This window comes from Amaranthus tricolor, chromosome 17, assembly GCF_026212465.1.
Source record: "Amaranthus tricolor cultivar Red isolate AtriRed21 chromosome 17, ASM2621246v1, whole genome shotgun sequence".
Classification (NCBI taxonomy): Eukaryota; Viridiplantae; Streptophyta; class Magnoliopsida; order Caryophyllales; family Amaranthaceae; genus Amaranthus; species Amaranthus tricolor.
Window position 1 is genome coordinate 13,170,542 of NC_080063.1, and position 27,909 is coordinate 13,198,450.

The 27,909-nt window shown below is 33.9% G+C and overlaps 4 protein-coding genes across 10 annotated transcripts; 2 read left to right on the forward strand and 2 right to left on the reverse strand.

The window, feature by feature from the left end:
- The first annotated feature begins 452 nt into the window (after positions 1-452).
- Positions 453-2,955, forward strand: LOC130804347 (uncharacterized). 2 transcript variants are annotated; one of them, XM_057668757.1, is made up of 3 exons: positions 453-831; positions 1,110-1,262; positions 2,723-2,955. In XM_057668757.1, exons 2-3 carry the CDS (start codon positions 1,124-1,126, stop codon positions 2,950-2,952), a joined length of 369 nt encoding a protein of 122 aa, XP_057524740.1. In that variant the 5' UTR covers positions 453-831; positions 1,110-1,123; the 3' UTR covers positions 2,953-2,955. The 2 variants fall into 2 exon arrangements, 1 of the variants encoding a protein (XP_057524740.1); XR_009040001.1 differs by lacking the exons at positions 453-831; positions 1,110-1,262 and adding an exon at positions 1,439-1,768 and having other exon boundaries at positions 2,723-2,863.
- A 428-nt stretch (positions 2,956-3,383) lies between these two features.
- On the reverse strand, positions 3,384-8,409 carry LOC130804346 (putative RNA methyltransferase At5g10620). 5 transcript variants are annotated; one of them, XM_057668751.1, is made up of 8 exons: positions 8,047-8,406; positions 7,927-7,970; positions 7,646-7,788; positions 6,249-6,315; positions 5,534-5,611; positions 4,771-4,916; positions 4,558-4,641; positions 3,384-3,519 (listed from the first exon to the last, which is right to left on the reverse strand). In XM_057668751.1, the coding sequence occupies exons 1-7, from the start codon at positions 8,096-8,098 to the stop codon at positions 4,602-4,604; spliced, it is 570 nt and encodes a 189-aa protein (XP_057524734.1). In that variant the 5' UTR covers positions 8,099-8,406; the 3' UTR covers positions 3,384-3,519; positions 4,558-4,601. The 5 variants fall into 5 exon arrangements, with proteins under 5 accessions (XP_057524734.1, XP_057524739.1, XP_057524738.1 ...); XM_057668755.1 differs by lacking the exon at positions 3,384-3,519 and adding an exon at positions 3,604-3,815 and having other exon boundaries at positions 8,047-8,408; XM_057668754.1 differs by lacking the exon at positions 3,384-3,519 and adding an exon at positions 3,698-3,836 and having other exon boundaries at positions 8,047-8,408.
- Positions 8,410-12,423: 4,014 nt separating this feature from the next.
- Positions 12,424-18,340, forward strand: LOC130803621 (cryptochrome DASH, chloroplastic/mitochondrial). 2 transcript variants are annotated; one of them, XM_057667807.1, is made up of 13 exons: positions 12,424-12,874; positions 14,522-14,661; positions 14,756-14,980; positions 15,107-15,245; positions 15,381-15,451; positions 15,637-15,753; positions 15,840-15,886; positions 15,970-16,046; positions 16,370-16,445; positions 16,870-16,939; positions 17,063-17,186; positions 17,643-17,692; positions 17,972-18,340. In XM_057667807.1, exons 1-13 carry the CDS (start codon positions 12,445-12,447, stop codon positions 18,167-18,169), a joined length of 1,764 nt encoding a protein of 587 aa, XP_057523790.1. In that variant the 5' UTR covers positions 12,424-12,444; the 3' UTR covers positions 18,170-18,340. The 2 variants fall into 2 exon arrangements, with proteins under 2 accessions (XP_057523790.1, XP_057523791.1); XM_057667808.1 differs by having other exon boundaries at positions 15,107-15,236.
- An 81-nt stretch (positions 18,341-18,421) lies between these two features.
- On the reverse strand, positions 18,422-27,909 carry LOC130803622 (RNA-binding KH domain-containing protein PEPPER). Its single transcript, XM_057667809.1, has 6 exons — positions 27,510-27,909; positions 25,090-25,342; positions 20,516-20,664; positions 20,193-20,441; positions 19,289-19,483; positions 18,422-18,854 (listed from the first exon to the last, which is right to left on the reverse strand). The coding sequence occupies exons 1-6, from the start codon at positions 27,774-27,776 to the stop codon at positions 18,642-18,644; spliced, it is 1,326 nt and encodes a 441-aa protein (XP_057523792.1). The 5' UTR covers positions 27,777-27,909; the 3' UTR covers positions 18,422-18,641.

Genomic DNA, 27,909 nt, shown 5'->3' on the forward strand with positions numbered 1-27,909 from the left:
TTGTTACAACTCTAAATATATTATGTTATAATCCCAAATATATTATGTTATAACCGCAAATATATGTTGTTATAACCCCATATATATTATGTTATAACCTCAAATATATATATATATATATATATATATATATATATATATATATATATATATATATATATATATTTTGTTATAACTTTAAATATATTATGTTATAATCTAAAATAAATTATGTTATAAAGCTCAAATATATGTTGGTATAACACCAAATATATTATGTTATAAACCCAGATAAATATTGTTATAACCCCAAATATATTATGTGACTTTTCAAATTACACTTATATGTGCGCGTCAGTTTTTTTTTAAAAATTAACATAATGGGCTGAATATTTAGGAACCATCTTTAGAAAAAAAAGGTCTCAAGTAAGAATTATTGTTTTGTTATTTACTGCTATTGATTAAAATTTTAAATTTTATTTATGATTTAACATATTTTAGTTTTCTTAATTCTCATAAATATTGGCAATATTGGCAATATTGCTGGTTTGTTTTCTTAATCATTATGGAGAATTCTTTTATTGTACTCCTTATTAAGTTGAAAAAAAGTAACAGGGTTACAAACTGTCCCGCCATGTGGATTTGGGTTCGGATAGATCTTTCTGGAAGCCACTTTATTACAAATACAAATAGCATTCCCTCTTCTGCGGATTAGTTTCTAGAGACTTCTCTTCTCTCTCTTTGGTCTTTGGTTGCCCATTTCTTTATCTCCATTCATCAGCTTGCATCAGTTAAGTAGCCATTGATATTATACCATAATCATTTCCTTCTGCTAACTTCTAATCGATCAAGGTGCGTATATTCTTACAATTTCTGTGCTTTCTAATCTTGCTTTTGTAGAATTTGCTTTGAATTTGATTATGCATTACTAGGGTTTTCGTTTGATATTTGTGCTGCATTTTGATTATTTAGTAATATTACTAGTATCGATCGAATCTTAAAGTATGATTCATTAGGTGTTAGAGCCGAAATTGTTGGTAGACTCAGAGAATTTTATTTATAAAGGATCAATAAAATGATCAAAATAACAAGATCAAATTTGATACGAAAATTTGTTAATTTATTTGCAGTTGGAACGATTCAGATGTCGGAATATGAAAATGTCGTTGTTGGAAAGTTGCGATTGAAAGGAAAACCACTTGATGTGAAGGCAGGTGGTTGTACCAAGAAAAAGAAACACAAAAGGAATTTTGAACATATTTTCTCTGGAAATCATCATTCAGGTTTGTGATTCCTATTTTCACTTGCCGCAATGTAAAAACACAAACACCAGTTGCAGCTTCGTAGACATGGTTTTAGTGTTATTCTACAATATACTCTGTTTTGTGCAGTGATTGATATATTGTAAAATCATTTGATGAAATACTTTATTTGACAATTCTTATCTTATTAGGATTGAAGTGAAGATTGAAGAAATTGAAAAAGCTGATTAGGAACAAAAACCACTACAAAACCTCCTTTTTAAGTAATGTCCTTTCATTGCGACTTTCATCTCTAACTCAAGTACCTATAAACTGCTATTCGATGTTGATCTTGTATAGCATTCAAAAAATGGTGCCTCAATCAGACAATAATACTTTACCTCTATGAATATTTGGAAACCTACACTGCTTTGGTTACCTAATTGTTCATGCCTTTGTTCATGAAAATTGACAAGTATGATGATGCTGTTGTTTCCTTTTTTCTCCAAATCACAATCCTGCTGCGATTGGTTTCTCAAGACTAACATGTAGGTTTGCTTAAATTTTCTCTCATTTACTCACTCCGTCTCATGGGTTTTGTTACATATTTCATTTTAGTACATCCTAATAAATTTGCTACATTTCATTCATGCATTAAATTAATTTGTTAGTTTAATTGGTAATTACGCAATTCACAAGCATTACATTGTGTTGGGATTGAAAGATTTGGAAGAAAAGAAAATGAGGGGACTTGGAGGGATGCGTTTTTCTTTGCTTGGATAGTAATTTTGAAGGGGGAGAGATTTAGGAGGAAGAGATTTGAGGATATTTGAAAGGTTTTTAGTCTTTTATTTTTATGAATAGTCAAATCTTTTCAATTTTGAAAGATTTAGAAGGAAAGGAATATATTAACTATCAAAATGATGAAAATGACTTTTACTTTTACCATTTTACTTTCTAATATAGATGCAACTATGTAATCTCCTTTTCCTTATTTTTAAGTATAAAAGTTTCATTTTTCTTATTTCCTTTCTTTTCTATCAATTTCTCCCCTAAACAAATAAATCATCTCCATTCATTTCCATTCCCTTCCTTTTTTTTTTTTTTTTTTTTTTTTTATTCTAGTGCTCTATCCAAAATCCAAATAAAGTGTTAGCGTAAGAAAAAAAGTGACATCAAAACAATGTCATTGTATTGTTTGTTGATATTGTTTGCGTTTTACATTGTTTCCCATCCCATTAGTTTTATCTTCTCTTGCATTCACCATGATAGTTTTCGGCTTGTAACAAAATCTTCTCCTGCACAAGTCAGAAGTAGGCGTGTTTTCACCGTGAGGACAGAGCAATGAAAACCAATTTGATATGTGAATTCTATTATTCTGCAATCATTGGATGAATTTACTATTACCTCTGTTGTGTTATTATGACTGGATGATATATTAGCATCATGTTTAGTGTTATCTTTGGGCATATTTTCATTGTAAAATGGGAAATGAATGTCAGATCTTATAGACAAAACATATGGTGTGAACAATGGGAATGAAGCGGGTGGTCAGTATGATGAGAGGCTCACAGCAGCTGAGAGACGATACTTAGAGCAATGGAAGCATGTTGAAGTGAAACGGCTGCTAAAAAGTGCTGAGGAATCACACCGTGATCGCATCGAAAAGTTTAACCAGTATCTCGCGAATTTGAGTGAGCACTATGACATTCCTAAAGTTGGACCTGGTTAAGTTGTGTGTGTATCAGCATTGGTGGGATGTTATAGATTTACATTCACATTACTTGATTATTGCCATTCAAATTGATTTGTTGATTAAGATTTGGGGGCAAGACATATTATCATTTTTATGTACTTGTAACACTAATGTATCGAGCAATTTGAAAACAATTACCTCCTATTCTAATCAAATATTTCATTTTCTCTATTGGCATATTTATTTCAATTTTAACATTTTTGTCTTAATTATGCCCTTGGGCAATCTTACTATTTACACAAATTCTAGCAATTACTTTGGAGAAGACACATTCTCCCTCCATTCTCATTTAGAAGCATTTGCAATTTTGATCTATTTCAATCATTTTGCATTATTTTAATTTGTGACAATTGTCTACCATTTCAATTAATCTCATTTATACATCTCAACTTTCTTTTAATTTCATTCGAAGTCAACAACCATCAAATACCCGATTATGGAATTAGTAATGACTATTGAGTGACAAAAGAAGACTCGTGTTCTAGGAGCCTTGGTTTTCAAACTGATGAATGATGATGACAATACAGGCCAATACAAACCAACCTGCATCAATAACATGAATATTTACACATAAATTTGGAATGTCATAAACAGCAAAAGAAACTAGTGCTTACGGTATATGCATGATGACTACATATTAGTCATTAGATACTACTGAAAAACTCTGCCTTTGAATGGTAGGGTCAGCAGTTCAGTACAAATCACACTCCTTGTCTATTGTCAAGCCCTTTATGCTCCACCATGGAATAAAAATGAGGTTATTCGGTTACATACCAGTCGCAGTCGCTTTATAAAGGATTATCAGCTTACCGTTTCATGAAACAGAAGTATTACGTGACCTGTGATTTAAAATCATGCAACTACAACCATCATCGTATTAGGTTTATTATCTAGGAGCATTACAATATTTTTAGATATGTAATAGGTTTAAAAGAGCTTATTAAAGTATTCACTTAATGATAAAAATGATTACTATGATAAAATGAATATTTTTCAAATTTTCACATTTACAGTCCACGAAATGAGTCATAACACCGCAAGGTGCAGCATCTGCGACTTCCCGATTATTGCCATAATCACAACATCCACCATTTTTTCTATGTGCTCCACATAAATGGGGACTAGAACACTTTCCACAGACACAAGAGGCACTTGCATATTCCATCTTTTTATTCCTATGTTTATGTACATGTTTGTGCATATTGTTTTAATTAGTTCCATGTACAATAACAGAAAGTAAAATGGACGAGGTTATACTTTTGTATAACAAACTTAAATTAGAAAGATAGAAAAAAAATAAGGTTATTATAAAAAAATTCTTTTGGGAAATTTTAATTCCCAAAATAAGCGTCTTCGTGTCCGAGCATAAGGTTAGATACGTTCGTTGTTACTAAAAGCGAACAAAAAAACTAGTAAAAAAATTCAAAATTCTTTATTTGCTGTTACTAAAAAAGAACAAAAAGGAGACAATGTCATAGCGTTGAAAGGGACAAAAAAAAGTAAAATAAAGTTTGTTTGCTTGTTAGTAAGCTTATTCTTTTCAATTTTTCACTTAAATTAAATAACAAACAGTTATTGTACCTGCTAGGACATGGTCCAGGGCTCCAGGCAGCAAGACAAGATTTCTAGTGGTGATATTTTTGGCCTTTGAGAATAGTCCATGCTCTGGACAACAAACAAAATTTGTGAGGCAATAAATAAGGCGTAACCAATAAATGCTCGCTGAGCGAGCAAAAAGCAGCACAATCGCTGAGCAAATTTGTAGCTCATAGTCTTATAGCTAATGCTGCTAACCTGTATAACTGCTCCATTAGCACAATCAAAGCGATCTGATGATTCAAGACCAAAGATGATAACTTTAACGATACATTAGCTCGCTTTCGTAACTGTTTTCCATGACCATATGGTCCCCCTATGCAAAAAATCATTCTTGATGCCCCCTACAAAGTTGTAGCTGCATTACATATCTGCATTTTAACAAGTAAAACCTCCTAATTTTAGGCCATTTCAAAACTTAGCTTAAGACTTCACGCCTGAAAAACAAGGAGTGTTGACATGTCAACTTATTGAAAATAACCCACACGTGATCCCACATTGAAGAATTAGAGAGAGATTGACTAACATATATACTTGATGGGCTACTCCTCTTAATACCAATTGATTTTAGGATGGAACCTCATCGGGTTTGTGTGCAATCAACTCTCCTCTTGGGTGGTCTTGTGTACAAGCCAAATTTATCATCAACTAGCCTGGAATGTTTGTGCGCGCTAACCCAGAACAATCGGAGGTAGTATCTAAACCTAGTACTAAAGGTCGATGGCGACAAACTTGCTATGTTAGCTGAGTTAGCTGTAGAAAATTCTACAAGTATACAGAAACGGTTCCCTTTAAACGTAAGGAACCTTTGTTGCAGAGAAGCTGAATGCAATAATCACATGAAGTATGTTGAACTTTAATAGTATTAATTAAACTTTAGTAGGAGGCATAACAGCTTGATAAACAAAGCACCAGTATGTAATTAGCCAAAGATATTCAGATAATAGCCAGATAATTATACCGTCAAGCCTGCATCTCCGATAAGCTCAGCCAAACGCTCTGATCCCACATCTTGTCCATGCTCATCCAAGACTACAACCTACAGAAAAATTTAATAAAGCATACAAATAGTAGCCCATCAGACTATTTTATTGATTGAACATTCATCATGTGCAAAATATTTCAAGAAAATTTAGCTTCTGTAAACAAAAAACATGTGGCTTCAGCTTTCAAATATTCCATGCACTTAGTGTAAAAACAAGGCTGCATCTCATCGCGTCGGCTGCGTTGTGAAGGTTTTTAAAAACAATGAATCAATATTTCCCGCGTTGTAACGGTGTAAAAAAACCGTGTTATGGGCCATATCAAGGGATATCTTATGATTTCAACTGAAATTTAGACGTTGCGATAACCGAATCACTCCCATTACCGCATCACCATTATGTTACCACAATCGCAATTATTACCACGTTTTTACACCATGGCATGTAGTCATGCACACTGTCAACTAAAACATGAAGTATGATAGCATGCATAAAACGAAGAACAATATTCAACGAAACTGGTCCAATAGGTAAAGGAACAACTCTCACTTTGCTATGGATCACACATATGGATGGCAAACAGATAGTACAAAACGCTATCTTTCAGATCACTATAAAGTAGAAATAGTGAAAATGCCATTATAAGGAATTACACATGTAGGAACAGAGGTATGTAATTATGTATGAATATACCCAGTCGTTGGACTTGATGAGGTTTATAACAGCAAAGTCTTCCTCTTCAATCTGAGCCTTGATATCCCTAAATTTGACAAAATGGATAAGTTTATAATTCGTAGAAGAAAAAAGGAGCATGACACCACAGGCAAAGACATTGTTCAACGCTCACACACACTTTATCTAACCATATGTCACAAAGAAAGAACTTGCAAAATCTATAACCCAACTATAAACTTTGATTAACATGACTTGTTAGATAATACATTTTTTCTTTATAAACTATAAATTGGTATAATACATTTTTTCTTTCTAATATCCAACCAAGGAAAAGATGATAGATTTGTTAGATAATTTAATCTTGTGACTCAAGCCACAAGGTCAAACAACATTCCATCTAAATAGATCAGTGAAGCCAAGAGCTCATCCTGTATAAACACAATAGAAACAGTAGCCCGTTAAAAACTAACAAGCTCATACATTTGAAATGCTTCCTTCTATCAAGTTTAGAGCTTGTTTACCAACCTTTTGGCACAGTTTTCAGTTCCACCTTTAACTAAGAGCTTTATACCAAAACTTAATCAGAAATTGATGACTCATTTCCAGAGTATGTATCAAAAGTATATTATATGCGGATGCCTTAAACTGAATCTAACCTTTCTAAACTTCTATATTCAAAGGCATCAAAAGGTAATGTTTCTTATGGTTAAGAGTTAAGACAACAGAAGGCATCAACAATCATTTCTTCCATTAATTAATTCATCCTCATTATCATCACTGTCAAGTTGCGTTGAACTACTAAGGTTGAACTTTGGCTTGTTAGCCATTTTTTCTTAGATAAATGGCTATAGCCAATAATTAATTTTACTAAAAATCTCCATTAAATGTTGGTGAATCTCTTGTACCAACACAAGTTTGCAAGGACAACAATATCATAAGTTTGGTAAGAACACTTCACATGAAATCATACAAATCTACAATCCCGTCCAAGCAAGAATTAACCATCAACTTAATTCATTGAGTTCACTCAACCATTTGTTAAAGTAGTTGTTTAAATGTTGCCTTAGTTTTAAAAGGCGAAAGGCGCAACGAGAAGCAAAAGGTTATGGAGCCTAGGCACTAGGCAAAAGCTCGAGCTGACCCCACATTACAAGTGTAATTTTGGTAGGATTATCTCTTTGACACGTTTAATAGTCATGCTTTTTCTACTTCATTCATCTCATTTTCTTGCAAAAATTGTTCAATAAATTACCATTTGATATCAAATGATAATGGAAAATTGTAAATGATCAAAGTTTCATCACAGAATGACATTAAATTTAAAACACAAATCATTTACATTACCACTATACAGCCAGACGGGCGGTTAAAGCGAACGAATTAAAGAAAAAACCTCAAAAGCAATGACAAAATACCGGGCATTTTTAGGATTGGAGCGAATTAAGACATCATCAATGGCACAATAATGTTGAAGTTTATCTTTATATTCATCAACAATGAGTTGAACCCCACGCGAGCGTTTCTTTCCTACTGTGATTACTCTCATTGGAATAGCTCTCTGCAATCCAACACATGAACAGGATAACCCAAAAAAGTTTCATCAAAAAAGGTAACAAGAAAACTGGGTTTGTTTAATCCCAAATTGATGAAATGCAATCAAAATCAAAAATGAAAAACGGGAATTGGGATAATTTACAACTGATTGGCCAGTGTACTTGCACGTTCTTGCATCTGGGGTATCTACAGATTAGTAATGGATGAGATAACTTTTGAAGGAAATTGGAGTTAAAAGGAAGACAGAAAACAAATGGCTAACCTGAAGAGTTGAAGTTACTGGGAAGATGACGACCTAAAAATGTCACCGCCATAAATATTACTCCTTGTAGTTTTGATTTCCGAAGCACGGGGAAATTAGTGAGACTTCTAACACTATCAACTTATTTGGGCGGGTTTTGGTTTTGAGGGTGTGGGTAGGGATGGGTTAGGGTATGGTCGGATCTGGGTCGGGTTTAGCTTAATGGTGGAAAACTTCTAATACTATCAACTTAGGCGCATCCGAAAATGTTATAATTCAATCCAAAAGAAAACATAAAGATGAACAAACATTTGAGAGAAAATGTTTTCATTCACTGAATTGAATCAATGCAGAAACTGGAGTGCATACTAATATATATACACATTCCAAGATTTAAGGAAAACAAGTTTGTTATAACTAACTTATAACTAACTTGGTTACATAACAAATAACAACCTTAAAAAACTAAAAACAATCTAACATCCTCCTATACATAAGCCTAGCTGTATTGTATAGAAAATGATCAGCTGAAACTTCTTCAAGTGCCATGTCATCGATCCTCATAGTCCTTGCATTCATGTGAACTTGAGCTTGGGTTGTAATATTCCCATACTTAACACAAAAATGTTTGAGGTTACATATTCTAAGATTGTTTCCTACCAAGTATGTTTATTAGTATAATGTTTTAGGGGTAGAGTGACTCTACAAACCCAATATAAGTACACCCCAGCCCTATCAGACTGCCAATGACTATTCAAGGAGGCTAAGACTTTTCAATACTGTTTGATCTCACTCGTGCGCATCCGGAATAACTTATAGAAGGTCACTCATTCTCAGATTTCTCCGCACCAAATATACTTAATTGTGGAGTTAGCAAATAGTCCTTGTCAAAACAAGATGAACTTTATTGATTTCAGTAGTCAATTAATCATTTTTAAAGTTTAATCCGATATATCACATAAACAATACATTTAATTGGGAAAAACCCAATTGCTTGATGCGGGATTGAGAATTTGAATATTTTTTGGTATCTAAATGTTCATTGATTTTGAAGTTGTTTTTAGGTAATTGAGAATCAAAGAGCTAATTTCAAAATAAAACTGCTATATTTAAAACGAAGAAAGAGATATGAAGAACCAAGAAGATAGTGTCAAGTATGAACTGAAAAATGATAAAAATTAGGTTTCAAGTAGTAACACGTAAAATGAATCTTTAAAATTAATAATAATGTAAAGTTGAAATTTTATGGAATTTGGTTTTTCTCACTCCTTTTTGTTTCATGAACCTTTATCAGGGCTCAGGGGTAGAGTAAAGAGTTTAAAACAACATATATTAAAATGTTTCATTTATTTTTGTAATATTTTTTAAAATGGGGTCATTTATTATATTAAAAGATAAAAATTTTTTCATTTTAAGAAAAATAATTTAAGGCAAAATATATTATAACATTATATTACTTCAAATTTAAAAATAGATTTATAAACAAATCAATTAAAAAGTGTTGCTCAAAACCGAATCTAAATAGTACCATTTAATATTTGAGGCCCTTTATTTCGGGGACCCTAGGCGGTTGGCTACCCTGGATACCCCTAGAGCTGGCCATGCCTTTATGGGTATGGTTTGCCGCCTTCAGTGGCGGATCCAGAACTCAAAATTATGGGTAGCACCAACGTGATGAAGTAAATTAATAAAAATTCTATAGAGTAATAGAGTTTTGTTTATAAAATGAACAACCCAAAAAATTTTCATTACTCCAAATTGAATTGTACAAGTAAAATATCGCAATAATAATCTCATCTCCTGCCACTATAAAATGAGGCAATAAATATCGCCCGCACCGTATCGTACAAAGTTATAAATTACAAGTTACAACGGGATCAAAGTTTGACATAGTAAAATACTTCCTTTGTTCTGAAATACTCGCTACATTACGATTATTGATACTATTTATCGTTTAAGATTATTTTATATATTACGGCTTATATGTAAGGAAAAATATAGGTAAGTAGGATCTTGTTTGAATAATCTGTAACAACCCGACTTACCGTTGACTGAGTAAACAGGGTCATCACTGGGTTCGTTTCCCAAGAAACTGAAATCACACTTTCAAAATTTGAGCAAAGGTCAGATTAAACTGAATGAGAAGTAACAATCCAAAACAACAAAACATAGTAACTCAAATCATAGGTTTAAAAGCAACATCGATTCCCTAGATCTATGTGCGCACAGGGAGTCTAGTTTGAGAGGTGCCCCATAGCTCTAAGACTATGCCGCTCTCGGGTGAAGCTAGTCAATATCTGAATGACAATTCGCTTCAAAACAGGGAGCAGGGAACAATGCTCCTCAACTCCGTCAATGACCAGCTCGCAAGCCCGATCTATTGACCATATCATAATATCAACATAAACATTCACAACAACATTTGTCTCAACAGTTTCCAATTCAAAAGAGCTTTAGTAAAAAGTTTATTTTTAAGAAATATAGTCTGATCAAGCTTCTATTCTAATAGAAGCATACGATACTACAACTAGGTTCATATAACTCATTGCATATCTTCCTATGATAGCATCTTAGTTCAAGCTTCTATTCTAATACATCTAATCATAAAAGAATTGTGCATGTTCGAACTCAAACCACAATAGGCCATCAAGGCGACATAGTCATGCTCTAAAATTCATTAACATTTTCTAAAGATTATCCACCTTCATAATTCTCTTTATTTTCCAATTAAACAACTAATATTTCACCCCACTATCAATGATTTCCAAGAGAATTTCTTAATTCATTCAAGAGCTTCAAGTCATCCATAACCTTACAGTTAACAACATTTTCCACCAATTTCTCCACTTCAATGTTTATAACTTCATACTAGTTATCGAAGTCCATCAAATTAATCCACATTCCACAATTTACTACTAATTATCAATTGTCCATTTCTTTTAATTGAGCAACTTATACAATGAATCTCAAATTCTTAATTTCATGAGGTTTTTGATTGAAAAGAATAATTTGGTAAGAGTATGACAATTAAATATAATCAAGAAATGGTAATCCAATTGCATATATCCGAAAGATGTGGCTAACAAGATCAAATAACAAAATTAACAACAGACACTTGACTACCTTCTTGCCCTATACCGGAATCTGCCGAAAAGAGCGAGATGAAGAAGGCACGGTTCTTCGAAAATGCTCAAGAAGGTAGGGCGACAGTCATGGTGTAGTTGTTGGGTTCAAAGAAATCAGATGAATTGAGAGGGAGAGAAGGGTTAGATCGAAATTTCTTGATCAGAAATTATAGAATTGAAATTCAGAGAAAGAGGGAATCATACCTGTTATTATTTTGTTCGTTATTTCCGAAAATCGAGGAACCAGATGGAACAAAGATGATTGTTGGCTTCGATTATTGTTGAAATTCTAAGTTAGAAGAATCATGAAAAGAGGATTTGTTCATGAATTGAAGGATTTATCAAGAAAAGAAGAAATTTCAACCCTAATTTCAAAGGATGTCAAAAAGAGGAGGGAAAGAGCAGTGACAACAACCGCCATTGTTAAGGTTCGAAGGACTTTCAGTCGCCATTTTTTTTGGGATTCGAAGGGAAGCTTCAAAGAATAAGGATTGGGGTTTGGCTGATGTTTGGGCTTTGATGTCGTGAGAGGGAGAGAAAAATTTTGAGTATTTAATCAAAATAAAAGAAAAGGAAAAAGAGGAGAGAAATTAAATTGAGAATGTTTCATGTCATGTGTATTTAAGATCATTCTCGCACTGATAATTCTCTTAAACTTACTGATAATTCTCTTAAACTTACTCGTCTTAAAATATTAATTTTCCGAATGTTACATAGTTTAGTCGCATACTTTCATAAAATTAATTTTTTATAATTTTTTGATGTGCATATCTCAATATATAAATAATTAAAAATAACGTATTGAATTGCGTAAAAAGTTAAATGATATAATAGAACAGAGGAAGCACAAGGTAAAAAAAAATTATTTTTTTACAAAAAAACATGGGTAGCCTATGCTACCCATTGTTATAGTATGCATTTGCCTATGGCCGCCTTCCTTCCCTCACCAAGTCTTGATTAAAGTTTTTCATACCTGTAATATATTGAGTATGATAATGATAATGATGATGATCATGTCATGCTTATGTCCTTTAATAATCTCATTTTTTTTTTACAAAATTTATTTGAATAGGTTACAATTTATAAATGTGTTATTAAATAGAACTTTCACAATTACATTAAAAAAAAGTGAAAATAAAAAATCTAAGAACACAACGCCAAAATTGGTCCACGTCAAGACAAACAATGAATACATCCACGTGGCGTTATGTCCTTCGCTCATTAGTCATTACTCTCTTCCTTTCTCTATCTTCTTTTTCTCTCATACCCAAAATCAAATGAAATAACGAAAAAAATGTACTGTTCATCATATTCCCGTTTTTCATTATTGTCCCTGCAAAAACTTGCAAACCCATCAAAACCCACCTCATTTCCCCTCAACTTTACCCAAATTATACAAATGAATTCCTCGATTTCCACCTCAAAATCTGAAAATATTCAATCCAAATCGGCCCAAAAGTCAGTAATATACAAAGTCCCCGCATTAGAAACTAATGAATTAGAAAGCATTGCAAGACAAACATTTGAAAGATACTCTGTTTCTTCACAAAATAGGAGAAATGGTAAAGGGGTATGCATTGTTTGGTTTAGAAATGACTTAAGAGTGTTGGATAATGAAGCATTGTTCAAAGCTTGGGTTTCCTCTGAGGTTGTTTTGCCTGTATATTGCGTTGATCCTCGGCTTTTTGGGATTACTTATAATTTTGGGTTCCCTAAAACTGGAGGTATCTTTATTTCTATATTTTATTTGGAAATTGGATTTCCATTGTTTGGAATTTTGGAGGGGAAGGAAGGATTTATTGTGTTCTACGTGGGTGTTTGTTTAGCCTTTGTTTAATCATCATCATATTCATATTGATTGTGAATTTTGAATGTGAGCTCATCGTATCATATAGAAGTATATAATTCTTCCGTTGAATATTGTTCTTCATAGTGTATTTTGCAGGGTCTTCATTGCGTTTGTTTGTTCATCAATAGTTTCGATTGTGTATTGGTAATAACTACACTTGTTAAAATGGTGGGTCGGACGAATTTCGAGTCAAGATGCTTTCAACTCTGTTCGGTTTTTTTGGGTGGGTTGTGCTGGGTTCGAGTACGGCTAGGGTGACGCCCAATGGATGAAGGATTTTAAAAAGTTAATTTATTATTAATTTATTTCAAGAATATATATAAAATAGGTGTGTTTTTTTTTTAATTTTAAATAATATATTTCTTATAAAAAAGGACTAATGTATCAATTTTAAGGTTATAACAAAATTGCTATCTAAAAAATTGATTAGAAATATAGTAGGTGCTGGTTATAAATTAGTACGAGAAATAAAAAAGTTCAGAAAGTTAAGAAAATGGGTCAAATCGGTTGAATTTGACTATTTTTGCTTGTATTTCGTTGTCGGATCATATTCAGGTTAAAAGGTTAAACTTTTTGGGTTATAACCCCTAATTTTCAATTGGACTACTGTTTACTATTGTGTAGGATCAAATTTTGATAAGTCAACTAAAAACCAAAGTTAATTATTTGGAACTATAGAAGTAAGGACCCTTCATTATGTTTCTTTTTATGTCTAATGTAACACAAATTCTCTAATGAGAAAGTTGCATAGTGAGAAAAATTTTATTGGCTGACCCTATGTACACATTCAGCTTTAAATTGATCACTAATGACCTTAAAGTGATTACTTACAATCTTAAAAGTAACTAATGTTAACCTTAAAATGATCGCTTTTTAAAGTCTAAAGTAATCATTTACAACCTTAAAGTAATTACTTACAAGTTTAAAGGGACCAACTAAAGAAATAAAATGATTGTATGGGTCCACCTCATAGTAAGATAGTCTCATACAAAACGAGTTGATAATGTGAATATTTATAACAGTTCTATGCTCTATTATGCCTCTTTACACAAGAGTGTGAATGCAATTCATGTCCTACTCATACATGTAACTAAATATTCCATCTTGAAATAAGGGTTAGATGAGATTCGAATCCGTTCTATACCATGTTAAAGAACTAACTTTATCATGAAAAATGATGCAGCCACATTATCAATGATGAAGCTAGTTTCCAAGATAAAATTCCTCCTTTCATTTCTAAAAGATTGTCCACTTCAGAATTAATAATCTATCCTAAGCTTTGGTCATATTATCTACCACAATATGAACACTGTTCGATTACTATAACAATAAGACAAACTATATTTTGTTATACAATTAATGGTTGTTGAATTTCGTAGTGCTTAGTGCAGTTTCAATTTGTTTTGTTATAAGTTGATCAAAGGAAGCTTTTTGATGATAGTTATGTATAATTCTCTTTCAATTAAAGGGGCATTTCAAGTAGAAATATAAATTTGATATCTCATTCGTCTTAATGTGACAGCATTACGTGCACACTTTCTGATCGAATGTTTAGCTGACTTGAGAAAGAATTTACTGAAACACGGTCTAAACTTGCTAATTCGTCATGGAAAACCAGAAGACATTCTTCCTGCACTTGCTGAAACCTTTGGAGCTCACACAGTTAAGATAGTGAAGATAAATCTTTTTAATCCCCTGTTGTTAAATCATATTGTTTAATTTCCGACATTAGATAACATGAAATTAATTGTAACAGATATATGCCCAAAAAGAAACATGCAGCGAGGAGCTGAATGTTGAAGCAAGGGTACATAAGAATTTGCAGAAAGTATCTCTTTCGTCTACAGCAGGCCAATCGATAGCACAAAAGGGTGCTAAAATTCCTAGATTGCAACTTATCTGGGGATCTACTTTATACCATAAAGATGATCTTCCCTTTGATGTAAATAACATTCCTGATGTTTACACGCAATTTCGCAAGGTAAGCTTTTTTTCGTTCTTGACACCATTTCCATGAAACATCCTCAACTGGGTTTACACTGTCTTGACTTATCGTCTTTGTCTTTAGTTAATGATAATTAGTATTTGTGCATATCGGAATTTTCAGTCTGTTGAATCCAAGTGCACAATCAGACCCTGCATCAAGATACCAGCATCACTTGGACCTCCACCTGAAATTGAAGAATGGGGATCTCTTCTTTCTATCAGCCAGTTTGGATTAGACAATCAAGAGGCATGTATATCAGGTTATCCGAGTCTTGATTAAGTACATTTACCAATAGGCAATATGTATTATAGAACCTATATCTTATCCATTTTTCATGCTTCCTTGTTCTTGCTAAGAGATATAAATGGCCAAATCCTTTTTGTATATTAGGTAGACCGAGGCCTGCTGTTTATTGGGGGTGAGAGTGCTTCGCTCAGCAGAGTTCATGAATACTTCTGGAAAAAGGTTAGATGATTTCTTATTCCCCTGATGATTAATGCTGAGGATCTTTCTTGAGCCAAGAGACTCTTTGGCCGCTTCCTCTTTTATGGGCATGGGTTTTCGCCTTCCTTCCTTCCCCAGACCTTGATCATAGTTTCCTATAAGTGGGATACAGTACGAAGATGATAATGATGCTGTTAAATGTTCAGGATCTGCTGAAAATATATAAGGAGACAAGAAATGGAATGCTTGAATCTGATTATTCTACAAAGTTTTCTCCATGGCTGGCAAGCGGGAGCTTATCTCCCCGTTTTATATATGAGGAAGTTAAGTCTCCCCACCTTTTATCCACCTTGGTGTTCATATCTTTGTGTAACAAAATCTTATATTGGAGGTGAAATTTTGCTTATAGGTCAAGAGATATGAAAGAGATAGGCTGGCAAATGACTCAACATATTGGTATATTTCTTCCTTTTTGTATTAATGAGTTGATCATCCAACAAGGATTTTGTTTCTAAATGAATTATTAAATATGATTTCAGGGTATTATTTGAATTGATATGGAGGGATTACTTCAGGTTTATTTCTATTAAATATGGAAATAGAATTTTCCATTCGGGTAATATATGTGATTTTAGTTTTTATAAAATGCATGGAATAATTAAACTTCAGATTATAGTGCAAAAATATAGTTTCAGTCAAGGTCGCGGTAATGGTTGCAAAACGGATTGCAAGGGCAATACGGATGAAATCACGGTCAATGCGGTCTATATTCCGATCGTTGTAAACTCAAAAATCTTTACAATACGGTCGCCATAGGGTTATGCAGCCTTTTTTTTGCACTATGCTTTAGATATTTACTTTGGAGACTATTTCATCAATTGTATCATATATCCATAATAGTATTCAAATATTGATTCATTTTTCTTGCCCACTCTTCAGGTGGGCCAAGGAATCTAGACTACAAATGGAGCCAGGACAAAACATTGTTTGAATCATGGAAAGAAGGCAAAACTGGGTATGAACTATGAATTTGACTTTGGATTTGGATTTGGATTTGACTCATTATGCGTTGATCTGTTCTTAGCCTGGGTTTTATTTTTGGCATTTGTTTCTCTTGATATCTTGCAAAATCCACACCGGATACAGCCTTCACAAGCTTTATACTTGGAATTGTATTAACATATCCGTAGGGATATGTGTCTAAGTTTCTATCTTGACTTTTGGCAAAAAACAAGCATCCATTTTCGTACCTGTATCCGAGTGTCAATTATTTGACATGGGTACTTGAGGTGAAAATAAGAGTATAGGTCACTAATCTCTTTGCGAATCGCAAGTCACAAAAGCGAATTATGGTTAGTTGTGGACTATTTTAGGGTTATTGGGAGCGAATCGCGAATTTAAAAAGTAACTGACGAATTATTGTCTTTTTAACATTTAAGGTACCCATTGATTGATGCAAATATGAAGGAACTAGCAACTACTGGTTTCATGTCTAACAGAGGTAGACAGGTAATTTCTGATTTCTAACTCATTTCAGATATCTGGATTCTGGATGAATCACTCAAGCTGCAGAAAGATGTGAAGAAATTTATATGTTATACTAATCAAGGCATTTGGAATTTTTCCTGTTAGATTGTATGTTCCTTTCTTGTAAGAGATATGGGGATTGACTGGCGTATGGGGGCGGAATGGTTTGAGACGTGCCTCTTGGATTACGATCCTTGTTCGAACTATGGGAATTGGACATACGGAGCTGGTTAGGCTTTCTAATCTTTTGATCTTATATACGAAATTTATCCCCAAATCACTACTAGTGTTCTCTCTCGAGCACAGGATGCAAACGAGCTTACATATATTGCAAATTCTTGTGAGACGGTCTAAGACTATCTCTATTGGGCCGACTATAAAGGAAAATGTAAAGTAAATTACTTGGTGGGCATTAAGGATATTGTAAGTAGGCATTAAGAATACGATAAATAGACATTAAGGATAATGTAAGTAGACATTAAAGATGATGTAAATAGGTATTATGAATACATTAAATAAGTATTAAATTTTAATGAGTTAGGCCTAAAAGACAGTCTCTCAGGAGACTGGCTGTAAATATATTGTTCACTAGTTGGCTTAAAAGCTCAACTTGCCTGATGTGGTGTAATCTTTGATGCTGCAACTGTTAATATGTTGTATTTGACTAGGTTTGTGTTATATGCAGGTGTGGGAAATGACCCCAGAGAAGATAGATATTTCAGCATTCCCAAACAGGTAAATCTGAACTGGTGGAGAAATAATTATTTTTTCTAATTTAACTCGTCTTAATGTACAATTCTATATTTTTAATGAGAGGAGTATTTCCTAACAGTATAGACATTTTTAACGAGTAAACGTGTGATCATCAAAAAGCTGTATCGGTGAAGTAATCTAAAGATCCATGGCAAGATCATAGTCCATGATCTTTATTGTTACTGTCAATAGTTTAAAATTATTCAACAAATACTTTTAACAAAACTACAACATATGGCAATGTTTCAATTTGATTTTCAGGCACAGGTGTACGACCCCGAAGGTGAATATGTAGCCTTTTGGTTACCAGAGCTAAAACGACTTCCTAAGGATAAACGCCATTTTCCCGGGTTTCAATACATAAAACCTATTGTTCCGCTCAAGCATGGAAGTACTAGTAAACAGGGCGGCCAAAGAACTGGCGGGCCTCGGAACAGACAATTCAGGAGTACAAGATAGTGAATACAGAACTATCCTTTTAATGCATTCAAAAACTAAGCTACATTTTTTTTGTTAAGTTGAGGAAATATGAAGACATGGGATCTTAAATTTGATCTTTACTTTTTATGCATGTTCATGTATGTATTGTTCATAAAGAAGCTCTTCCAAACATAATTGTTACTTTGTTTATACCCTTATAGCTCCATACTAAACCCAATTTTCACCCAAAACACACCTCTATAAAGCCAAAATGCTTGTTATTTGTCGACCTTTAATAAAAAATGAAGCTGCAATTGAAAGAAAAGGAACGTACAACACAGACTACAGTCTTTCTGTCCATCATATTTCACAAGATTTTAGAATGAAACTTGGAAAAAGATCCTAAAAGATCAAGTTGATTAACAAACAATAAGTGATTACAAGTGTTACAGAAGATTAAAAGATACAGGGCCATCGCTGCTCCGCTCGAGCAGCTATAACAAAGAAAAACTCAGAATCTGTAACTACTGTAACCACCCAAACCAGAAGTATAACCTCCTCCAAGACCTTGACTTGAATACGATGATAAAGACGATAGGGAAGATAAAGACGACGGATAATATGTGGATTCTGCAAGCTGTGAATAGGAGGAAGCGCCCAAGCCCAACTCACTTTTCCCATAGAGGCTAGCAGCAGTAGGGGCCTTCTGGCCGTTAATTGACTCCTGTAAACAGTAACATTCATACAAAGCAACGTCACAATCATCATCATCATAATATGAGTACGACTCCAGTATATTACAGAAGTTATCTTCAATCTGAATGAAGGGAATGAAGTTCTGATGAATTAACTGAGAAATCGACTACTTCGTTTTAGGTTGAGGGAGTTTATTCAACTGATTGCTTATCATTGATGTTTCAAAGTCGAGCAAAAGAATCATGAGTTAGCCTAGTGGTGGGCTTTCCCTTTAATTAGAGGGTTCAATTCTCACTACTTATAGAAACGATTAATTCCCTATACACCCGAATAAAAAAGAGCAAAAATAATTAATGGGAAGTACAAAAAACAAGTAACATCTTGAGTAGACGAGGGGACGACCCCATTTTGTTGGGATTAGGGCCTAGCATTGTTTTGGTTGGAGCAAAATTTGGCACAAACCTGGATAAGTTGTTGAGCAGTCTGGACCTGAGTTGCAGTCCCCTTTATTTCTACAGTGATCTCATCACCTCGGCCTTGACTTTCTTGAACGGTAAGAGCCGCACCACTAGAACGGCGGATGTAGGCAATATTTCTTCCAGCAATTCCAATGATGTCTTCAGCGTAAGAAAGTGGTACTTGCATTGTCTGTGTAATCTGCGTATTCAATAGTAAAGATACTGAAATTTAATAACAAACATGGACATTCAACTAATGACAGAATGCAGTAATGTGTATACTGCATGAAGCAGTAATGTTAAATTTTTCATAACCTTAAATATATCAACAGGGTCGCTGAGATGCATACACAGGATATCACAAGAAAGAAATGCTTGCCATATGTAAAAGTTCCTCACTGTTCCATTCCATCACCCCAATGCCACGCACTATGTGGCTCCCATCTAGGGTGGGTTTTCGGGGGGTCGGATGTATGCAAAATACAGACCAAATATGAATGGCGCTGATGAGGAAACCAAAATGAAGTGCAAAGCTGTAGATAAAACAGCAGCTAGCAACCCCATAAAATCTGATAATTAAAGAAATACCTGTCACCTTTATACATGTATATGGTAGCAACCTTAACTTACTATAACACCGTTTACCTTATAGCTAGTACATTTTATTCCAATAATTGACATCACAAGGGGAAAAACAAAACAGGAACTCCTTCCACATGAAGCTTTGAAAATGGACTCAGGTCCCTAAGGTTTTCATCCCACTTGTTGAACAACGGAAGTTAACACTGTCTAGCCAATTTTACTTCTTGTGACTTATGACTTTCTTACAAGGACACCGCTACCCAACATACCTCCGTGCAAGTGGTACAACAAGATCACCATTTAGATAGAGAGATACAAAGACAAACCTGAGTTAGTAAAGGAGCAGTAGCACGAGATAGTCCTGTAGGATGAAGAGAGCTGAGAGCCGGATCTGATCCATAAAGCGACACTGCAGAACGAGGAAACTTGAGATCTAGCTCAGCTTCACGTTCAAAATAACTTTCCCGCTTCAATGACAAAGAATTGTCGGCACCAATCAATGTTTGAGATGTGATATTCTGAACCAAGGGCTGAGAAGCATCAGTCGTTCGATCCTGTGAGATTGTTGCATTGTACTGCAGAAAACAGTGTATTAGCTAAAATAAACACTGTTGAAAATGGTAAACCTATAATTCACAAAGTTCCTTACAGTTTTCTCAAACACAGCCACAACACCGTGATCATGCAAAAATTTCCTCAGGTGACCAAGGACGGCTTCCAATGCTTTTTGAACCTTAAAAGCCTCACCATGTATCTCGATAAGTCTCTCATCAGAGGCTGCATATGAGGGAAGGTCACCTAGAAAAACTTATTCCATCAGAATCTTGAAGAAAAAAATCATTGTATTCATCACAGATGAAAAAAAAGTGAGGACCAATAGGTCCAAAGACAAATGGTGACAAGATTCAATAAAATAATGTGAAGTTCACATCAAAATAATGTGTGCCTCAACTACTAGAAGCTCGCACCTTCTGCTTGCGCTTTGCACCTAGACACTAAGGACTTTTTTAGCCTCAGTGTGCCTGTGCATAAAAGTAAGTTGCCACATTTTAAGCTTAGTAATTTAAACTTTGGACATTTCATATCAATCTTAATAGGGCCTCTACACTGATAGATTTGATACAAGGGATATAAAATCCTTGAAAAAGGGGTATAATTTTATTTAAAATTCCATGATATAGTAGAATCAAACGTGGCTTATATTTTTAAGTAAACAGGGAATAATTCACCCCAATATATATCTTAAAAGTTAAAATATACACCTGCAGTACCCTAAAAGTCACGAACATGGACAGCTCTTCACCAAACAAAGTTCAAATTTAAGAGGTAAATAACATGGCCAAACGTAGATAATAGGAGCAAGCAAAAATTTTAAATTCAGATTTGAACAATTATTAGTAGTAGTAAACTAAATATTCAGAATTAAATTCCATTTTTTCTTGATTTCATAAACACATACTTGAGTTCTGTGAACAAGCCTCTTACATCAATTAAAAAACTTCTCCAAGTTTTGAAAATGGGAATAACAAATTTCCAAAAAATAAATTCCATATTATCCTTTGGGACAAAAGAATCCATCTTACAACATCAGCTCATGCCTCATAGTAAATTGGAACTTATTAGACCGTTGGAAAGGATGACAATAAACTTTTTTTGGGATGGAGATGGTGAGGAGAAGAAAGATCATAAATAAATTGGAATCAAGTTAACATACCAGCAGAACAAGGAGGCTTAGGGGTGAGAGATTTCGAGGCAAAGCATTGCTTGGAAAGTGGCTTTGGAGATTCCCTGGTGATTTGAGACCCAAATTTTCTGGCATCGAGTCATTAAAATATTTTTGGTTCAGATGGTTCTAGATAGGAGGCGGTGAGAGGTAACTTCAAGCTTTTGATGTGCTAGCCATTCCTGGTTTATTGACTTATGAGCTTTGGCCTTCCGAACAAAGGACTTATGAGATCTAAGTTTAAAAAACTCAAAAAGTCTTAAGAGGATGGGGAATTGACTAAAACAGAGGTTGACAAGTATTCAAATGAGGTTACAAAGGTGAAAAAATAATAGTTCGTGGTTTCCCATTCTCTCCCTTGTAGCTCGTGATATGCTAGCCATTTTTGCATCCACAGTTGCATCAAAAAAAGCATTTAGCACTGGAGGTCGAGTGTTTGATACTTTTCGAAGTTCATTAAGTCCAAAGATGGTGAGATTTCAAAAAAAGCATTTAGCACTGGAGGTCGAGTGTTTGATACTTTTCGAAGTTCATTAAGTCCAAAGATGGTGAAAAATCTCATTTCTTGTCAAGATTGACTTTACACTTCTCTTGATGTTGAGGAGTGTTTGCAGGGTACAACACAACTAGAGAACGATATGTGTTCTTTCTTATCATGATTAATATTTATAAAATTAAATATTATAATGTTTGTTTTCATTGTGTAGATTCGACGAAGATCCGTTTAGCCCCTTAAGTTATCGATGTTCCTCTAGTACACAGTTGCAGATTAATGGTAGAAGTTGCTACTTGCAACTAGTGACTACTACCGATTAGACTTTGTTATCTACCTTAATGTGAAAACCAATTAAAATGGTGAAAACTGAAAACGGGTGTACATAAAGTTTAAATGGTGTACATATTCCAGTAGCAATTATGTAAATAATTGGACATTTGCTAAAAGGTATACATATTCGGATGACATTTTTCTAAATTATATAAACTTCTTTTACAAAAATATGTACAACCTACAAGGTAGTATGTACACATTTTGCCACAATATGTATATCTCAATCTGACTTTTAGTTTTCACTACTTTAGTTGTTTTCACTTGATCATGCCTATATATATATATATATATATATAGGGGTAGGATAAGGTGAAAACCACTAAAGTGGTGAAAACTAAAAACCAGACTAAGATATGCATATTGTGGCAAAAGGTGTACATACTATCTTATAGAGTGCACATATTTTTGTGAAGGAGAAAATTCATATTATTTACAAAAATGCCATCCGAATATAAAGCATGTATGTACACCTTTTAAAAAATGCCCAATTATTTACAAAATTACCATTAGAATATGTACACCATTTAACCTCTATGTTCATTTGTTTTCAGTTTTCACTACTTTAATTGGTTTTCACATGATTCAAAACATATATATATATGTACTTGGTGATAAACTTTTTTTTTTTATTGTAGTGTATAAGACATGATGATGTATTTTGGCCTATTTGTGAGTTAAGACTTAAAGTCGCCACCTAGACATTTGGGGATGTAGTTTCTATGGTAATGCAATTGGATTATGTTAATGCAATCAACTAATTATAAATTATTATAACTGTGTAGTTTGCAAAATAACCAGACAATTGTCTGATGGATTTGGGTTAAATTATCACCTTTAATTCGTTTTTCCCTATATGGTTGGGTGATTTGATATCATTCTAAGAGAATAGATGGAGTGTTTAGAACATAGAAAATGCACAAACTTAAACTACAAGTTTCTATTGACTAGGAAATATCATGCTAACAAAAAAACTACCTTAAGATAAGCTAATCTACAAGATTCAAGATTTTAAAAAACATGAAACAATATCAATTAAAAAAACATTCAAATAATAGTACTTCTGTTGTTATAAGAGATCACTTATTTAACATGGAGTTTTATGATATGATGCTGTCCCTCAAAGGTTAAAGAATTTTTCTTTAGATTGAGTTGCAAGTGATTCAACCATCGTAAACGACAATTTTTTCCATAGTGTGAAAGTTTCGAACAATTTTGGAAATCAACCCAATTTTTAGCACCATTCTTCATAACATATTCAATTTTGGATTGATGTCCAAAATTGTTCGAGACTTTCACGCTGTGGAAAAAAGTGGAAAATAATATTCGATTTTGGAAAAAATTGTTCAATCAACCCAATCTAAAGAAAGATTCTTTAACCCATGAAGAACAACATCATATCATAATACTCTGTTATAAATTGGAAAATAAGTGGTCTCTCATAACTGCAGAGATGTACTATCATTTGAATGTTTTTCTTAATTGATATTGTAATCTTTAAGATTAACTTATCTTACGAAAGTTTTCTTGTTAGCATGATATTTCTTAATCAAAAACAACTTAAAATTTAAGTTTGTGCATTTTTTACATTTTTTCTTTAATTGTATAATACAATCTAGAAGAAAAAAGAAGGAAATTTGAAAGATTCTAAACACTCAATCTATTCTTAGAATGATATCAAATGACACAAACACATAGTGAAAAACAAATTAACAGAGATAATTTAAGCCAAACCCATTAGAGACCTCAAAGGATATTTTGCAAACTATACAGTTATAATAATTTGTAATTAGTTGATTGCATTAACATAATCCAATTGCATTACCGTAAAAACTACATTCCCAAATGTCTAGGTAGCAACTTTAAGTCTTAAATCAAGAATAGGCCAAAAGTACATCATCATATCTTGTACATTACAATTGGGGAATTCTTATTACTAAATTTCGTGTACTTGGTGGCAATAGAGACCTCAAGAAATTATGGATGTGTTATACAATTCTCTGGTCTATCTGGTAGGAAATAAATAGGCGAATACTTCACGATCGATTCTTGTCTTTAGAAATTATTTTGGGATAAGGCAAAATTTCTAGCCTCAATATGGGTAAGGCCAATGGAATTTTCAGCAATGTTCTTTATACGAGCAATTAGAGAAGACTGGAAAATATTAATGTAGTTAGATAGCTGAACTTTCTGGAGATCTCTTATCCCTGTATTGTACTAATGATTCGTTAATAATAAAGTTCTTTATTAAAAAAACCATTAGCTCAATGCCTCAATTATGACCACCACCACATGATACCCGAAGAATCTAGATTGTCCAATACTTAGTATAGCTACGGGAAGTAATATAAACACAAATCATACATAAATCTGCAGTGTAATACGACTTAAACCAACTATTAATAATAAGACAGTTTTAACAAATATCAGGAAAGCGGTTTGCGGACCAGAAATCTGGGTAGCATTTATTTTGCGATCCAGGATGAACAAACTGGGTTGCCAGTCGGGATTTGACTCTTGTTTCGGGTGATATTCAGTGGATGGAAAGGGATAAGCATGATCAGCAACATACATATAAGAACCTCAATCGAAAGAACACAAAAGAGCAATTGCCACTCTAGGATAAAATTAGCAGTAGAATAGAGACATTTGAAACAGAAGAACTAACACAAACCTTCAGGTAAAATCCGCACAACAGCAGCACTATTTTCCTGTATAGTTTTAATTGTAGCTCCCTGCTTCCCAATCAAACTAATGGCTTGTGTGGATGCAACCAATAGCCTTATTGAACAAAATGCAGCTGCGTCTGCCGCTGAACCTTTATCGTCACCCTCTCCAATGCCACTAACACGCTTGAATATTCTTATAGCTGCATCCATTGCAGGAGACAAAGGAGAATCCGGCTCTTCCTTGCCGGATATCAGAACCTGAATACAAATATGGAAAAAAAATGAAGTTATATCATCAAAAAGAGCAACATTTATCAAAAATGGATTTGCTAGAGAATTTTCATGATAGCCACATAGCTTAGAAGTGATTAAGACAGTAAAAATCAGAAAGAATATGTATCACTAGTATAACCCTCTTACATTTCTTTCGTACAAAGCTAAACGGAAGAGGATTGTGAAAGGACTTTGACAAAGCAGTTTCATCCCCTTTGTCACCCGAAAAGCAAATTATACAATTGGGATATGGGCCCAAACAATCAGGACAAACTCAAGGTTCACCACTAACATTAAAAAACCTAGCAGCAGTTTTTAACAATGGAGGAACAGGTAATAGCTCTTTCAAATAATGCATCAATTTCGAATGAGCAACCTAAACAGCTATTAATCTGTATAACAATCATCTAACTCAAACGGGAAGGGATCACATTGCCAAAGTCCTAATCCATATAAATTTAAACTAGGAAAATGGTTAGTCTAGGAATTTGAAAATTTTCAGCAAAAACAAAATATTCCAAAAATCCACTTTCTAACTCCTTAATAAGCGTCCTGTTTCCATTTCAGCAGCCATTCCAAAAGTCAGAGATTTCCAACCAATAAGTTAGGGAACCTATCATAGTAGTATTAGTATAAATACTTCATTGAGCACATAGTCCTGCAGTAGTTTTGATTAGCATACAGCTATGATTAATGATCTATAGATATGTAGAGGAGACAAATACTACTATACTAGAGCATAATAAAAAGTAAAAAGCAAGGTTGAAGCTGCTTGCACAAAAAACAATGTCCAAAACAACCTCCTCTGACAGACTGATGCACTGAATTGTGAGGTAGGATTAAATGAGAGAAAATGAGAAAAGACATATGAATAAGAATTAAAGAATGTGGTGGGGACACTACATAATAGAAACGTTACAAAGTGAAAGGGCACAGATTAAAATGAAAAGTGTGGCAATCTCTTATCGACACATGGACAATCTAGTGCAATACCAACAAAGAGTCAACTTATCTTCCACCAATATTAAAATTTTGTCGATGTAACACCAAGAAATGCAATTCATGTTTGATTAATAGTTGCTCAATAGCCAAAATCTTCTTAACAATCCACTTATAAACACACATTGACACTTATTGATGCCACCACCAACATACTTCATCAGTAACTTGGTTAACGCATACTTGCCCAGCAGATGCAACGCTAACATAGCACCTAAATAGATCACTCAGATAAGTAAATTTGAACATATTAGACCTATGTTACTTGGACTCTTCATTTTGTTTAACGTATCCGTGTCCGATCCTTGATACTCGGACATTGGTATGGCACTTAGACTCATCATTGTAGGCGTAAAATTGAATATTTAGACGTATCCGACACTTGGACACGTACCAGTATCCGACATCAGTACTCGAGACCAAGTATCATAGCATTAGACAATCTGCCACAGTGAATATTCAGTGGGTAGCGAAATAATTATGGGCACTAATCAGTAGATAATTCTGCTGGAAGAAAAATTGGCAACGTCTTTCCTGGCAGCGTGACTAATGACTTTAGTTTTGCAACCTTCACTTAGGTTACAAAGAAATGAAGGGGAGGGGAGGGAAGGGATATCAAACCAATATATTTCCTTCATTTAAATTGCAAAAAGAGGGAAGGGAAACTAAGAAAAAGGGAATTGGAGATGAAAATCACTTCATCAAATTCTTCGGACATTGAAACGATTCAGAAGGAAAACACGCCACTCTTCTCTCCTTATCTTCCTAAAATGTAATCCTAACAGAGTGTTAAAAGACTTCATTTCCTCTGAGAATTTTTTCTGTCCAGTTAACTGATTTTGTAATAACCGGCCCCATCCAAAGCTACAGTTCCTCATTCAAATGACCCAATGCATCATTGCTACAGCCAAAATACTTTCAAAATCAACAAACCGATTCCCAGTCCAAACCCTAAAATTATAACCACTCAGCAAACAAAACCCTAAAAAACTTAAGCCAAAACAAAAATATACACCAATTTAACACTGCAAAATTTTACTGACCACAAATATCAAACCCTCATCTACCAAAATAACAATCATTTTTGAAAAAACAATAATAAAAATTCACTCCACATTAAAATCTTAATCAAAAGAAAAAAAAAAAAACTAACCACACGATCGGGGGTAGAGCCAACGGGGGCTTCAAGGACACGAATTCGAGCACGAGTTTCTTCGCACATCTTCTTAATAAGCTCCCCTTTACGACCTATTATGCTTCCAACTTTAATAACTGGAACGATTAGTCGGAAGACATTGTCGCCGGGCCATCCGGGCCATTTGGTTGAGGAAGTAGCGGCAGCCTCTGCATCTGATGCAGGTTGGCTGTTTTCTTCCAGAAGGTTTGCTTGTCCGTTCTTCATTTGTGCCGTATCCGCCATTTTTGTGCTTAATTTACTGTGCTGGGAAACGAAAGAGAACTAATTTAGGGGGGGTTAGAGTAGGAAGCAGGAAGCAGGAAGCGGTGACGACTGACGAGTACTCAGAGTCTAGGGTCGATTGTTCGATTGTAAA

What these genes read in the sequence shown, in the direction of transcription:
- LOC130803622 (XM_057667809.1), bottom strand. Translation starts at nt 27,776, where the DNA reads ATGGCGGATACGGCACAAATGAAGAACGGACAAGCAAACCTTCTGGAA. An exon ending in GCTCTACCCCCGATCGTGTG is followed by an intron (nt 25,343 to 27,509) that starts GTTAGTTTTTTT and finishes ATTTGTATTCAG; the next exon opens with GTTCTGATATCCGGCAAGGA. An exon ending in CTGCTCCTTTACTAACTCAG is followed by an intron (nt 19,484 to 20,192) that starts GTTTGTCTTTGT and finishes TTGAATACGCAG; the next exon opens with ATTACACAGACAATGCAAGT.
- LOC130803621 (XM_057667807.1), top strand. Translation starts at nt 12,445, where the DNA reads ATGTACTGTTCATCATATTCCCGTTTTTCATTATTGTCCCTGCAAAAA. An exon ending in TGTCTAACAGAGGTAGACAG is followed by an intron (nt 16,940 to 17,062) that starts GTAATTTCTGAT and finishes TTTTCCTGTTAG; the next exon opens with ATTGTATGTTCCTTTCTTGT. An exon ending in ATTTCAGCATTCCCAAACAG is followed by an intron (nt 17,693 to 17,971) that starts GTAAATCTGAAC and finishes TTTGATTTTCAG; the next exon opens with GCACAGGTGTACGACCCCGA.
- LOC130804346 (XM_057668751.1), bottom strand. Translation starts at nt 8,098, where the DNA reads ATGGCGGTGACATTTTTAGGTCGTCATCTTCCCAGTAACTTCAACTCT. An exon ending in AGTACACTGGCCAATCAGTT is followed by an intron (nt 7,789 to 7,926) that starts GTAAATTATCCC and finishes GTTGGATTGCAG; the next exon opens with AGAGCTATTCCAATGAGAGT. An exon ending in CTAATGGAGCAGTTATACAG is followed by an intron (nt 4,642 to 4,770) that starts GTTAGCAGCATT and finishes TTTGTTGTCCAG; the next exon opens with AGCATGGACTATTCTCAAAG.
- LOC130804347 (XM_057668757.1), top strand. Translation starts at nt 1,124, where the DNA reads ATGTCGGAATATGAAAATGTCGTTGTTGGAAAGTTGCGATTGAAAGGA. An exon ending in CTCTGGAAATCATCATTCAG is followed by an intron (nt 1,263 to 2,722) that starts GTTTGTGATTCC and finishes AATGAATGTCAG; the next exon opens with ATCTTATAGACAAAACATAT.